At 36.6% G+C, this 15238-nt stretch overlaps 3 protein-coding genes across 3 annotated transcripts; all 3 read left to right on the top strand.

Annotated features, from left to right (window-relative positions):
• The first annotated feature begins 865 nt into the window (after positions 1-865).
• LOC110384081 (endocuticle structural glycoprotein ABD-4) lies at positions 866-4092 on the top strand. The gene is made up of 4 exons (XM_064034155.1): positions 866-974; positions 1168-1340; positions 1726-1846; positions 3763-4092. The coding sequence occupies exons 1-4, from the start codon at positions 897-899 to the stop codon at positions 3922-3924; spliced, it is 534 nt and encodes a 177-aa protein (XP_063890225.1). The 5' UTR covers positions 866-896; the 3' UTR covers positions 3925-4092.
• A 3861-nt stretch (positions 4093-7953) lies between these two features.
• LOC110384127 (endocuticle structural glycoprotein ABD-4) lies at positions 7954-8671 on the top strand. The gene is made up of 2 exons (XM_021345234.3): positions 7954-8047; positions 8196-8671. The coding sequence occupies exons 1-2, from the start codon at positions 8036-8038 to the stop codon at positions 8574-8576; spliced, it is 393 nt and encodes a 130-aa protein (XP_021200909.1). The 5' UTR covers positions 7954-8035; the 3' UTR covers positions 8577-8671.
• Positions 8672-14052: 5381 nt separating this feature from the next.
• LOC110384170 (endocuticle structural glycoprotein SgAbd-8) lies at positions 14053-14956 on the top strand. The gene is made up of 2 exons (XM_021345315.3): positions 14053-14209; positions 14398-14956. The coding sequence occupies exons 1-2, from the start codon at positions 14198-14200 to the stop codon at positions 14767-14769; spliced, it is 384 nt and encodes a 127-aa protein (XP_021200990.3). The 5' UTR covers positions 14053-14197; the 3' UTR covers positions 14770-14956.
• The last annotated feature ends 282 nt before the right edge of the window (positions 14957-15238 follow it).

The raw sequence follows: 15238 nt of genomic DNA, 5'->3' as shown, positions 1-15238 counted from the left end.
CACGACTGCTCGAGCAGTCGCGACCGCTTCAAGCCGTCAACTGCATGATGAAATTCCATCGTGCCGTCGACCGCTCGCGAGCGGTTGCGTGGCATACACCGACTGCTCGAGCCGTTGACTGCGCTAGAGCAGTCGACAGCTCTCCGACTTAATTGTTCTCTTAATTGCAAAATTGGATGAACCCAAAATTTTCTCTTTTGACGTCGCCGCCGTCGTCTCCGCCTGAGCAGGAGCAGCAAAAGCAGTGCTTCCTCGTCAGTATCCATGACTCGACTGTGGTAGAAAATCAACTGCTCGAGCAGTTGGGTCGTAGCTCGAGCAGTCAACAACCGACAGCTCAAGCAGTCGACGCCGACAGCTCAAGCAGTCGACGCCGACAGCTCGAGCGGTCCGTGTATTTCACTCAGCCGCTAACTGCTCGAGCAGTCCGTGTACGGCGGCCCAAAGACTTAGTAACAAAAGACAAACCTACCTAACTAACTCTAGACTAATTTGGTTAACCACACTGAACTAGGAATCAATAAAATTCCTGACAAGTTAATTAAAACAATCTTTATGGAGTCCAAAAACTGTAATCTTGTTTAATTAGCACTTTCATTACCTACTGTACAAGTTAACCATTACAAAAACTATACCAATAAAATTTAAATTAATGTATTGAAATTTCACGCATAAGCTATAATTTCCAATTTCATCTGCAGTTTCCAATTTGCCATTTAAGTCTTATCAGTAAGAAAATTAAGTTCTTATTCAATTGTCTTGGCAATATTTCGGTACCATAAGGGACGCCTCAACTGTCCTTCGTTGTACACATGATCATAAAATATGTACAGAATCCGCAGCGATGTGTAATTGCGACAAAAGTTTTCGGTATAAAAGCCGGGGGTGAATCCAAAATGCATCATTACATTGCTTTTGTATTACACGCATTCATCTTGCAACTGTTTTGTACTTGGATCATCATGAAGTTTGTTGTAAGTTTCTAGAAGTTCTTCATAGGTTAGCTTTTTTCTTGAAAGTGTTAAGTTTTCATCGAAACAATGAGTTTAATCCAGCAACAAAGACTAGTAAATTGTCTATATACCCTTAACTCGAAAGTCAAAAGGCCGTCTGTGCTCTCCTTATAACATCCCTAAGCCTAGTTCACTAGCAGTGTTTTCTTTCTAGATTGTACTCGCCTGCCTGGTGAGCGCAGCCTACGCTGACGTCAGCAGCTTCCAGGCGTTTCAGCAGCAGCCGTTGTACCAACAGCAGCAGCAACAGCCGCAGTACACCACGGAACCTATCCCTATCATACGGCAAGAACAAGTGCAGAACCCTGATGGATCTTATAAGTGGAGGTCTGTTAACACTTGAAAATATAGTTCGGAATGTTAGCTAGTGTGAAGTGCATTTAAGATAAATTTCTTCATAGTTTTTTTGTAACAAGTGCCTTCTTGTTTTGTCTGGTGTGCAATGGATGTTATGGATAGCATACACTTTGTATATTATAACTGGATGAATTCTAGTTCTAATAACAATTGTTTCCTTTCGAGATTCACGTTGGTTCTATATATTAATTTTATGTAAAACAAATGTTTCTAACTCTATTCGATTTCAAAACGTACAGAACACATACTATTATTATCACATCCCTCAAACGAGTTTACGTTGACACAAAATACTATTTCAAATAAAATCACTTCACTATAAGACACCTACTATAAGATGTGTTGAAACTTTCAGCTACGAGACTGGCAACGGCATATCAGCTGAAGAACAGGGGTACGTGAAGAACCAAGGCATCCCGGAACAAGAGGCTCAGGTTGCTCAGGGACAGTACCAGTACACAGCTCCTGATGGACAGGTAACTAATCCTATAATACTTTATTAAATTTATGCTTGCTTCTTTTCACCCATTCAAAAAGTATCCTCCTCTTTATGTGAATTTGTCTCCTACTTTATTTTGGTTAGTTGAGACGTTGAACAATGAAAGAGTCATAGAATTATTTTAACTCTATAAGCTCTGAGTGTGCATGTTATTTTTACCGATTCATTGATTGCGTTTAGTGATCCGTTGTACAATACGATGCGTTTTTGTTAGATCGTGTCATTGGGCTTTAACTATTTCAATGAGGTTTCTCAGTATCGGTCCTGATTTGGGACTTTACATTATCTGGTTAAGTGTAGGAGTATTCTTGGAAACTTCTGACGAAGTCAACCTTTACTGTAATCCTGCCTAAAATAGAAGTTCAAGAATTTCCTGCTAAAGCAGGAAAATTAGTTTCTTTGAAAGTTTTATTTTTTTTACTAAATAAAGGTGCTATTTAAATTTAAATGTCAAACATGCATTAGCTTGTATTAAATAAAAAAGCATAATGTAAAGTCTGTGAATATTTGAAAAGAAAAACAAAGTCTTTATTTGTCAATTTATCATTATTTTTGAATAGCATTAGTGTTTGCTGAAAGGCTGTTATGTTAAATTTATTTATTCGTTCATTTATCAAGATACTCTATTACTATGAACGTATATTTTCGTTGTTCTAAGCCTTTTTCATGGGGAGTACGCCTGCGTAAACTTATAGAGCAATGTTTGCTTTGACAAAGTCTGCAACTTAAACTTAACTTTCACAGGCTTATCTAGGTTTGATACCGACATAACGGTACGATAGATGGCACCATAGGCAAAATATTCAAATAATCATTCGGTGTTCCAAATAAAACAAAACTTTTCATCAATCAATAATTAAGAAAAATCTTCTTATTTTGTGGCTGACAATTAATTCTGACAAACGTCTAAAAATAATGTCTGTATCGGTTAACGAAAAATGCCAACGTTTAATCATAGAAATATTTCGTCATTGCATGACGGAGTCTTCCGTCTTTAACTTATTGATCAGATGATAAATAACTCTAACATATATTTAAGTTAGTTGGACAGCCTCCTAACCTTTGAGATTGCGTCCTCAGCGCGCCATCTTCTTACTGCTCCGTATCCATCCAATAGTACAAAATTATTGAAATTCCTAAACGTGATAATGATATTATCCTTGTCATTTTAAAGGTTACAGAACCGGATATTTTTTCTGTACAAATAATGTTAAGGTCTTGTAGTTTCATATATACTGGTAATATTAGGGCTAATAGTGTGCTTACCCATTAGTTATTTAAAACTCAAAGTTCAGGCTGGAATACAATGAACATATTATAATAAAATATCAAATACCAAGTATATACGACATATACATTTTATTAAATCATCTTTAACATTAGTTGCATTGTTTGACATATTCCACAGTTAATCGTTGTTGCCTATCGAAATGATGACACACAATGACGATTACCTTTTAAACATTTTTGTTAATCAAGGTTAATATTATAAAAGATATGGTTACCATAAAATGATGCCCTTCGAATGATAAAGCAATCCTGTATCATCAATTTTAAAACATAATTAATATTATACAATTACTAATTTTTTTTTTATTTTTTTTTTTAATTTATTTAATTTTATTTCAATTACTACTGATTTGTCTGATATCATAACTAGTATTTTAGTCTAATAAAGTAAGAATGTCTTGCTACTTGATCCTTAGCATTACTGAATCTCGATATTCAATTACTGACATTCAATAAAATGTTTTATTTTTTGTAACTGAAATTGAATTATTATGATTACAGCAGTTCTTGCTGTATGCTGCTTGATATAAAAACCTTAATATTGAATGTGTCTGTAAAACAAGATGTTCGAATATATTTTTTAACCATAACTTTTTATTCTAGGTGATTCAACTGCAGTACTTAGCCGACGAGAACGGCTTCCAGCCCCAAGGAGCTCACATCCCCACTCCGCCGCCAGTCCCCAGAGAGATCCAGAGCGCTCTAGATTACCTCGCCACTTTACCCCCACAAAACCCCGATAATAGAGAATATGCCAGAAACTAGACAAGATTTGTGTACCAAATAGGATTTTACCCAATTGCAAAATAGCCATAGGTAGGTTACTTGGGCACTCTTGTGATACCACATCATAAACGAAAAATACAAAAAAAAAAGTTTTAAGATAGTTATATTTTTGTACATTTTACATAATATATTATGGTTTTATGTTAAGCATCTTGTTTTATTGGAATTTCTACCAAACTAGTTTTGATTTAATCATCATTTATGATACCCGATGAGAACCTGATATTTTTTGTTTTTACACGACCCGAGTCTCGTTTTTATGAAACTTATTAACTACTTGCTGCAGGATTTATTGATAAAAGTTCAGCTTAAATAAATTTAACAATATTTAATGGAGTAGTTAAGACATTGCGCAAATGCAAAGAATTGGTTGCAGCTACAGGCTCAATTAAAAACCGTTTATTTTGATCTAATAATTTCATTTCGCAAGTCAAAGATTAAATATTTGTTTGTTCTCACAAGGTTAGGGTATATAATAACAGTTTGAGGTGATTATCGGCTCACGGGCTGTCAATGGTAATTACACCATGAGTTGGCGCCGCGACCAACACATGTTTAGCGAAACGACAAAATGATTTCTAAAGGGTTAGACATAAGTTAACTTGTTAAAAAAATGCCTTTTGCGTGACAATATGTATAAAAGAGTTTCAGCTAAAGGGTATTTATTCCCATTTTACTATTTTAGTATCGCATATAAGTCTAATTATTGAATTGCGTTTAAACATCTTCCGTTTATTTGAGATGCCAGACACAGCATCCTCCATGCGAGATAAATCTAGTTTATTTTTTTGTTCTGGTCTTGGACCTTTGATCTTTAAATATTCAAAAAAGATGACCTGGGAGAGACCAAGATGATTTTAAAATTGAAATGTACAATAACATCTAACAAAAAACACTAAATGGAATTTACGATGTTTTTATGATCTTAGATATCACATTTATTGCAAAGCTTGCGTCGCCACAACTAAGCTAAAATACTTTTTTGACTTTATATTAGTGTAAATTCTAGATGATCTTCTCCTTTAGTTGGCTGATAAGACTGAATCGTAAGACAAACCATCACATGTGTTCGAGTCCTAAGCGGCTGAAGTTCGTACGGCGCGACCCCTTGCTCAACAACCGGTCTGTTCACTTTCCCCGCAACTCCGTGTCAAGGTCGCCCGAACATCATCGCCATACGCGAAACAACCAGAAAAACATCGGAGAATACCCAAAATATGCCAGATCTATGCATCACGCCTAATTGTGAAGGCTATACTTACTTGCGCAACCCATTGACCTGGCATGCTTATGATATGCATATTGTTTTTATGATTAACTTAATAAATTAATCCGATTTTGAATAGGTACATTATTTTTATCTTAAAAAAAACAATGCATGTTATCGAACTACCACGACATTAGTAACTAGCCATTAGCATAAAATTATAATAGTCGTCTATTGTTTTTGATTCTATCTCGTTGAACGAGTAGTTATACTCAGCACTTATTAATATCTTCTAAGCTCCCAGACTTATATCGACCAACTGTCTAGTTATATTATACTACACGATGCCTTCATCGTGATTCGAGCACATTTACAAATACTAACACGAAGCCGTCGTTTTCGTGGAACTGAACATCTTGTTGGTATAGTTATTGACTCGACTTGATTGGTCTCATTGAAATTCATATTATTATGTTGTATCTACTCTATGAGAGTATTTCGTAGAATCCATTGATGATTAGACTGATGGTTAACAAATAATGCAAATGATCTAATAAGTAGGTATAGCTACCGAAGATAGTGCAACGGAATTCTGTGGATTTTCGAGAATATAACGACTTACGAACTTAAGTGCGTATGTCTTTCTTTCAGGCATAGAATAATAAAGTTCTACGTTAAGTAAAGTATTGGTAACTTTTTATTATTTCGTCAAGATTTGGAACATTCTTGACTTTTCAAGAAGGATGTTTTATTTATACTCCAGGATTTAAAATTATAATACCTAATCATCTTTTACTACTTACCTATCGACATTAATATGCTAATCAATTAAACGATAATGCCCCTTGCGTCACTTGTTTGTGAGCTTACAGCTACGACTATATTTGATGAGACGTGTAAAGCTGCACAAAAAATACTATAAAGTATATTCTCAAGAAAAACGCCAGTTCAACAAATATGTACTGGAGCTTTAAATGTCAAATGACTTCATCAAATTATCATAGTCATACATAAGTCACCCGTGGCCACTCCCAACAAATAGATGTTAATGCAGCAACACCAGAATTTGCCTGAAGACATTCTATTCACTAAAGTGTCTACAATATGATTTACATAAGAGATATAAGAGAAATCTTTTGTTGTCTGAATACCTATTCATATACTGTACCGTGGATGGTATTACTTGCATAACGTGGTAGGCTTTATTGATGCGATACCGACAATTCAAATTGATTGAGTTTTTATTATAGTCAGCATGCGCAAGCTCTTTTTGATGACTGATCAGTATGTACTTATTTGTAGCAGTGGGTAAGCTCCTGCCCCTGGGATCGTTTGTGTTGTACGCAACAATGGGTAATAGCATGGAGAGTGCCGAGGATCAAAGTTTGTGGCGGTTGTAGCTTAAAATGATGATTATGACATACGAACTTGCAGGCTTTACATTTTGGTAGGTATCTATAATTAGTATTTCCAATTCTGAAGAAACTATAGGTAGTTATATATGATCAGCCTTTCTACTATCCCACTGGTGGACACGTAACCCTTTTTGTACAGAGAAGTAATAAGAATGATTTGTCATCACGTACTTTTTAATTCCAGGTTTTCTCACAAAGTTTGAAAAACTTTGTCACAAATAAAGTTAATGAATATAATAAAGAAAATGAATACGAGTTAGTTCAAATATCAAAAACTACAAACACTTACGGAAACGACCATCGTTAGTGAAGGCCGGTAGTCGAATCAAGATGTAAGTAACGGAGAAAAATTGAAAGTACTAAGTGAAAATAGAATGTAGTATTAGATAGTATTCGCAAATTGGTAAAACAAAGACGACACGATATCGATGACTTTATTTTATCAATTTACAAATAGTTTCTTATAGATTGGTAACCTTATAATTTTATTGCTATATTGATCTATTTTTACAATTAGTATTCTACAAAATTATATTATTTTATAACTTTAAAACGACTAGAAAAACAAGTCGTTTTAATTTATTCTGGGAAAATATAACAAAAATATATTAATTATGTACATCATTTAATCGTTCAGAAATGTCATTGCCTGGTAAATGGTTGTTAAGCTTTATTTTGTTTTACATTTTATTACTTTGACCTAGCCTTCGTGTTGTTAGGTAGAATATTGTAGTTAATATTAGTTACCTACCTAATAACATACTAGTAATCTGTTGAATGCCAAGCTTTTTTGTATCTCATTCATTTTTTGAAAATAATTATTTTCAGGACTACAATCTTTGAAAACTGTCTGGGCTTGTGAACTTGGGATGTTATGAGTTCAAGTGGTGTGTTAGCTGGTTAGAAGCTCGAGCTTACGCCACGCCGCGAGTCATTGAAGAAATTTTGCTATCACGCACTCGCCTCGTGAACTTCACCTCGAAACACTCGATCGCGTGTTAGCATGGTAATTATGCTAGTTTGGCCTATTGAATACTTATTACCTTCTCTAGAAGCAATACTTATTAATCCATTTGTGAATTAAATTTTTTTAGCTAGTGGATTTCTGCGATGATGGATGAACCTACCTTTGAGAATACCAGTTCGTAACTGTGACAAATTCGGCCGTGGGTAATCGGCGTTTGTATGGATGTAAATCTTTTGTGCAAACACCACGAAGCTTGCGCTACTAAGGCCAGTGCTGAACAAATGGAGGCATGGATCCGTTAGGTTTGTTGTTGACATACGACGAGGTAATGCATCCAATGTTTACTTATTTCATAGATTTTGCGACACGACAATGAATTGTGAAACTAGAATGCAGGGAGGTGGCTAATGTGATAACTATAAAAACTCAAAATTTCAGGCCTGAAAGCATCAGTCGACAACAGTTATCACTGCTTGTTCCATCATCACTAAACATTACAAAATGAAATCTATTGTAAGTGAATCATAAATAAAGTGCAGTAAATAAGTAACCTTTACATACAAAGTGTTTTGAATATAAGTTTAGCATTTTAAAATCAAGTTCAGTGTGAAAATTACAAGTTTATTTGAATTAGCTTTATCAAACATTTCTTTTTTACCAGGTGTTGGCTTGCATGCTGGTCGCGGTGGCGTTCGCTGCCCCGCAAGGCGCCCCCGCCGAGCCCATCCCCATCGTGAAGGATGACAGCCAGATCAACGGCGACGGATCCTACCAGTATGCTTTCGAAACTGGAAATGGCATTTCTGCTGACCAGAAGGGAGACCTGAAGAAGGTCGGAGATGTTGACGCTTTAGAGGTGCAGGGAGAGTTCTCTTACCCCGGAGAGAACGGCCAGACCATCCACCTTACCTACACCGCTGACGAAAATGGATTCCACCCTCAGGGCGACCATCTGCCCACCGCTCCCCCAGTACCTGAAGCCATCCAGCGCTCCCTGGCCTACCTCGCCACCGCCGCCCCCGCTGCTGCCGCTCCACAATAGATTTCATGTTGGCTGATGCTGCAATACTCATAATCACATAATGTGATAAGTATTTTTTAATTTTCTACTTGCAATAAAGCTAATGTAACATTTCACTTCTTTGTTTTATTCATCATATAGCTCATGATATTTAATTAATGGAACAAGTCTGTCTACGATACAGCTGATTATTTACAGCTCATTAAAATACATTTTACTCTCTTTCTTATTCTGAGTCGAAATGTGAAGGTCAGAAAATGTGAATAAGAACAATTTAAAAAGAAGAACCGGATTAACCGACATCGACTAATATTTATTTACATAATATTTACATTAATTTTATAAAATTAAAAATAAACTTATATGTACAACTTAAAACTAATACATTGCATCAAAAAATTGCTCCTCATCGCTGTCACCGGGTAATGTACCCAGAAGGCTGGCAGCATTGCCACGTTGGATGGCAATGCTCAACCTCTGTGCGAAATAAAAGCCAGCCCTTGGGTCACGAGAAGTGTCAACAAGGCGTTTAGAAATTTCCTTCGCAAGCGCGTGAGCACTCGGACCCCACGGCCCGAGAGTTTCAACCCCAAACGGCTCAAACATGTAATTCCCGATAAGGCTACTATATTTGCGCCGTTTGAGGTCCTCTGCTTGTGAAGCGGCGGAGCCAACACAACACGCAGTTCTAGGAAGATGGGATGGCGCAAGAGTGTCGACGCAGGTCGCGTCCCACACTAAAGTCCTACCCATCTTCCACGGAAATAGCGACATGCCGTCTGGTCTCTTGCCATCGTCGCGTGCCAAACCATTTGGTTCAAGTACGGCTGGCACGCCTACGGCAACAAGAGCCCGACGGATCACGTCGTTGATATTCGCATGTCGTGGTATGCGGCCCGCACTCCGACTGCACGACAGGCCGTGGTGACCGAGGCTGTTGACAGCTTCCCCGCAGTGGCAGCGGTGAGGAGTGCAGCACGAAGCACCCAGACGCAGGCAGACAGCGAGTCTGAAAGTGGTGTCGTCAAACATGGTGCCTATGTTTGCCGACGGAAATGCGTGAAGCCAAAGACCTGACTCCCATTCACCCACAGCCAGTAGGCGTGCTCGCTCCGCAGAAGTAATTGACGTATCAATGAGATTTTTCCGTATTACTCTGCAGAGCGGCTCATCCCACTGTCTCTGGGAGGATGGGTTGGCGGGTAGATCGGTATTCGGGCATGTGACTTTCCAGGCATTAATAGCCTCCGCCAGGCATGGCACCTCAAAATTGATCAGTGTAATAGGTAGAATTTTCCTGATCAATTTGTCAGTGCCATGGACGGAGGAAATAAATGCCGGTAAGCTAATACTGGAAATTTTGCGGACGCCAAGCCCTCCCATACGGATGGGAAGTGTAGCTTGAGACCAAGCTTTGTCGTCCAAGGCCACATTTAAAATTGATGAAAGTGTATGTCGAATTATTTTATCAATTTGATCCAAAAGGTTGATGTGCTTCCATAAATGAGAAGCACGCAAGATGTAGGTTAATTTGGGGCCAAAGCAGCAGTATCGTAGGATGGTGATGGCTGAATGTATATTAATTTTGAATAACCTTTCCGAAATATCATTGAAATTTTGAATTTTGTTCTCAATAAAATCCGAAAATGACTCTTCTAGTACTGGTGACCCCAGGAGGCAAAGAGAACTTTTGTCTATTATTTTTATGCCATCGGCTACTGCGTTAAATTTTTGGAGTGTCGTCTGTCTGTCGGTTGTGTCAGACATACATACATCGACTAATTAATTTTAGTAGAGCTACCAATAAAAGGAACATATTTATTTGCAAAAATATTTGTGAGAAAATAATAGATTGACTTGTTCAGGCTCCTTTTAGCAAATATCTTAGAAGATAAAAAGACGCAGTCGCCAAAAAATAATTAATAACGACGTAATAATAATTACATATTGCACTGAGATTACCCCTGACATTATATTTGCAATAACATTTAATTGGTATAATCACAACACTCTAGTGTTTACGCATACATTTTGGTAATGATGTTAACAACCTATCTTGAATCAAGCTATCTTCAAACATAAGATGAAATCTCCAGTGATACTTCTTATTCAGATTAATAAGGATTTTTGATTATTATCAATTCTTATCATAATCTTTTTATGATCCCAAGTCCATCATGCGCACGAAAAATGGAAATAATAATCTCTGATCTTCTCATGTTGAACAAAAATGATGTTGATTTCAACATGACATCAACATGTGTTGTCAACCATATTAAGGGATCTTGTCGAAAGGTCATGGCGCAAGGTGAACAAAGCTTTGAATGAGATTGGCACATAGTTAAAACAGTTATCGGCCACATCTCCCAAATAAGATATTTGATACGTATCGAACTTTGATCCGTATTTTTGTAACTCAAAGGACAGTCAATACTAATCTGCTGATTAGTTAATATAATACTCCAATCAATTGTGTCCTTACGTTTAACTGCCTTTATATCTCTGGTGGCATAAATACTCTGATAGGAGCTTAATCTTTGCTATTTATGACCTAAGCTTCAGTCACTTTTTGTTTATAAATGTTAGGGCCACACGTAATGGGAAGGTCACAATACCTAAGTATGAACATAAATTGATTTATAATACATTTTACGATACTTCAAAATAACTTCGGATGATACTGTAGATATAATACTTAAAATATAAAACTAGACATTGTTCACGGATAGCAAAACAAATAGAAACATCGTTTTAAACGAGTATGATATGACTTTCAAAATACACGTTAGAGTAAAATAAAAACTAACGAACCCTGTCTACAACCGGAATAAAATTAACTACCTAAACATGAATGTTGCGGGTGATGCGCATTTGAGTGGCAAAGTTTAAAATGTCTATATCGACTAAAAATAATGGCACCCAGGCGGATTGTCGGCCACTTCGGGAGATCAGCCAGCTGCTCAGGACATTCAGTACAAATGCATTTGCACAAACACGGCGGCACTCCCACGGAGTAAGGAAAGATGAGCGGAGATTCCATAATGTAGGTAGGCCAGGCGCCGTCTTCTAGGTCAAATACGTATGGTGGGCATGACCAAAACGATTGGTTACGAGTGAACTAACATGGCGTGTAGGTTCTTTGAGACATTTGTCAACGATTTTTAGTATTACATATATTGGTTGTATCCTAAGAACGCGTATAACGGCGAAGACAGTAACGTCCCTCGTCCCCAACTCACTCGCATTTTGGCGCGCTTCTTTCTTAGGAGATATTCCGTTGTGACACCACCGCTAGTCATTTTGTTATTCATTTGCACTCCCTATTCCTTCAGTTTCAGAGTCCCATGGAACGGTAATGCGATGTGACCGGACAGAGATCAGGCGCATGACCAATATGTATGTGTTCTTCGATGCATGGATGTATCAATCACCAGCTTCCAGACTCCGAGCTTCTTTGTTAACCTTTTTTAAACCCACAAAGCCATTTTGGGAATCAAAGCCTATTCACAGCAAAGTTATTTTGGTCGTAATGCTATGCAACAGATAATGAAACCTGATGTAGCTCAAAGCTGGTACATCAAGCGGGTTGCAAGTTAAGTATTTTAAATCTTCAACTGCCACTCAAGGTACCAGACACATCCATTCGGTATCTCAAGTTTACAAGTTTCAAGTTTACTAACTGAAGATTCTCGGTAGTGACCTTACACTTGATTTTTAACAGTTAAGTACAATTTTAAAATTGGAGTACGCTAAAGATGTACATGGATCGTACATTTAGTCAATCTTTTTATTTGAATCTTAAATTCGATGTCTGGGAGTTCTTTGAAAGGGCTGAATACTTGTTGCGCAGTAACATAAAAAGTTCTACATAGACGTCTTACACATTAAAACAGGAAAGCTCGTTGAAATTCAAATTATCAATTTAATAAACCATTTACCAATTACTAAAGTAAACTAACCTGTATTCAATATAAAACGGAAACTGTTAGTCGTTATAATTTCAAATCAATGCAAAGTAAGTGTTTTATGAGATTATTGCCATGTATTTATCAATTAAATTATGACTTACATGACACTTTAAATATTATCGCTTTAGATTAAATGATGATTTACATTAATATATTTAAATCGCTGATAACAAAAAGCACCTGCCCGCGTCATTATACTTAAGAAAAATAATATGAAACCAGTTCATTTTGTGTTGATGTTATTTTCATGGGAAAATTATTGGAATATCTGAGTACTTATCAGCCCTTTATTTAGTTTGTTTTTAAGCGAATTAACGACTCATCTGAGAATGTTAGGACTGTTAACTGCTGCAACAGAGCGAATAGATTCAAGTTTCAATAGATTTATCAAAGAATACCTTTCTAGAATTGGTAGATGAAAACCTAGATTCACAAAAGAAGGAACGTATTCTTATATAATATAATTTACTTCAATATAATAATTTCTGCTAGTCATTCTATTAATTAATCTAACCTTTTACTAATTGTTAGAATTTCCAATAAGTTAATGGATAGATTTGTAACGAAATGTTTAACGACTTTGCCCTGTTGTATTTTATTTTTAAATAATTTTGCTAATATCCGAAATCTTGACTATAAATTGCTGGTAGTCACATAGTATATTATTTGTATATACCTACTTGCTTATTTGATGTTACTGTCTTATAATGAGACGACCTTGTACTACCGGTTTCTTAAAACTGGTAAACTATTGTGTTTTAATGTTTTTAAGACATCTTTTTTATCGGAATTATTGCATAAAATTATCGCCGTAGAACAAGTTGTAGAGTTTACCTAATCGCCCACAAATAGATATACAATATTCGTTATGGGTAACGATTTTTTGTGGTTTTTTTGTCATCAGAGCATGGGTATTATATTACTCGTTTTTCGGTGAACAAGTTTTTTAACTGGTTCATATTTACTGTATCACTAAACCACTTGGTTAATACAGTTACATGACATCCGATTAACAAACTATTGTTTGCAACAACATCCAGAACCAGGTATTTTGTAAGGAATGGTCTGGAGGAAAAACACCGTGAGAATACTTAGTCCATCTAGATTTGGCACAACTATGGAAAAATAGGGACTAAGTGTTAAAGCTATGTTTTATGTTTTCAGGCTGATTTTAGTTGAATGGGTCAAAATTATTATAAGTTTAAGTTAAGTTATAAAAAGAAAACTAAATATGATATCTGAATAATTTTAAAACATTTTCCTGATAGAAAGTTTTGGAATTTCTTTGCTTTAACTATGTATGTGCTAACCAACGTCCAAGAAGTAAAATTCAATGTGTAAATAACGTTTATACTAAAGGTCTTAAAATTCTTAGAAAATGAAAGTTCACTCTTATGAATTTTTAGTCTCGATGTTATGGTTTAATTGTTGACAGTCATATCAACTCCTAAGGCAACGATCAACTGAGGGCCGATTAAACATGGTGCTGCAAATATCACGCAAGAGCTTTGACTACAGAAGGCACGCACATATTTTGTCGAATTTATTCTGACGTGCCAAATGGTGCAATACCATCCAGAGGTGGTAGGCGGCATAGTGACCCGTCCGTATATATACCGATAACACTGTTAGATCAACATTGTCTAGTGCCTTCACCGACAAACAAACACAAACATGAAAACCATTGTAAGTGTTGTGATAGTGCATTCATTTATTGGATACTCGAAAAAAGTGCCTCGTGATAGTGTTGTGTGGAAAGTACCTAACTGGAATTTCCAGAAAGAACTTTCTCCATTCACGTGTTATTAAAACCACCCCTAAAATTTAAGCGCAGTGTTCAAATCTAAATATTAATTACAATTAACTTGTTCCAGGTCTTCCTCGGTTTCCTGGCGGTCGCCCTTGCTGCGCCTCAAGCCCCCAATGAACCCATCCCCATCGTGAAGCAAGTGAGCGAAATCAACCCCGACGGCTCCTACTCATGGGCGTATGAAACCGGCAACGGTATTAACGCTAACGAGAATGGAGCCCTGAAGAACATCGGCGCTGAGGAGCCCGCCCTCCAGGTGGAAGGCCAGTTCTCCTACCCCAGCGAGGAAGGTGGCAACATCCAGCTCTCCTACATCGCCAACGAAAATGGATTCCAGCCCCAAGGTGCCCACCTCCCCACCCCTCCTCCGATCCCAGAGGCCATCCAGCGCGCCCTCGCCTACCTCGCCACCGCTCCCCCACAGGCTGAGAAGTAATTCATGTTTGGAAAATAGGTTAAGCACTATTCAATGTAATTTAAATTATCAAGTATCCCTTAATAATGTAATAGACTAGTTCTATTGCTTTATTAAAGTTTACTTACACGCCTATTAGAAATTCTATTTTATATCTTTGTATTTTGTACATAAACTGCTCTTATGTAAATATAAAATTTAAAAGTTATTTAACGTATTTTACTTTACCTTTTTGGATATAAACAATATGAATTCTGCCACTGATTGAAAGCACTAAGCAACCACTAAGCTTTACCTGTATACTTAATAGAGTTCCCTGAAAAAATATTACGGTGATTGAAAAAGTAAACTATTAAAATAAACTGACCTTATCTAATAACAAGAAAATCCAGTAATTCGTAGATTACAACAAATATTACAAGTTTTTTACAATTGTTATTAAATGTTCCAAAAACATTTAAAAAATGTTGGCGCCAAAGCTAATAATTAA

The sequence above is a fragment of the Helicoverpa armigera genome, chromosome 4 (assembly GCF_030705265.1).
Source record: "Helicoverpa armigera isolate CAAS_96S chromosome 4, ASM3070526v1, whole genome shotgun sequence".
Taxonomy (NCBI): Eukaryota; Metazoa; Arthropoda; class Insecta; order Lepidoptera; family Noctuidae; genus Helicoverpa; species Helicoverpa armigera.
Note: the sequence above shows the minus strand (reverse complement) of the source record. Positions and strands in the feature narration are given on the sequence as shown.

Bases quoted from the DNA above. Each gene is read 5' to 3' on its own strand.
- LOC110384081 (XM_064034155.1), top strand. From the start codon at position 897: ATGCATCATTACATTGCTTTTGTATTACACGCATTCATCTTGCAACTG. The intron at 1,341-1,725 runs GTCTGTTAACAC...TGAAACTTTCAG, and splicing joins GATGGATCTTATAAGTGGAG to CTACGAGACTGGCAACGGCA. The intron at 1,847-3,762 runs GTAACTAATCCT...TTTTTATTCTAG, and splicing joins ACACAGCTCCTGATGGACAG to GTGATTCAACTGCAGTACTT.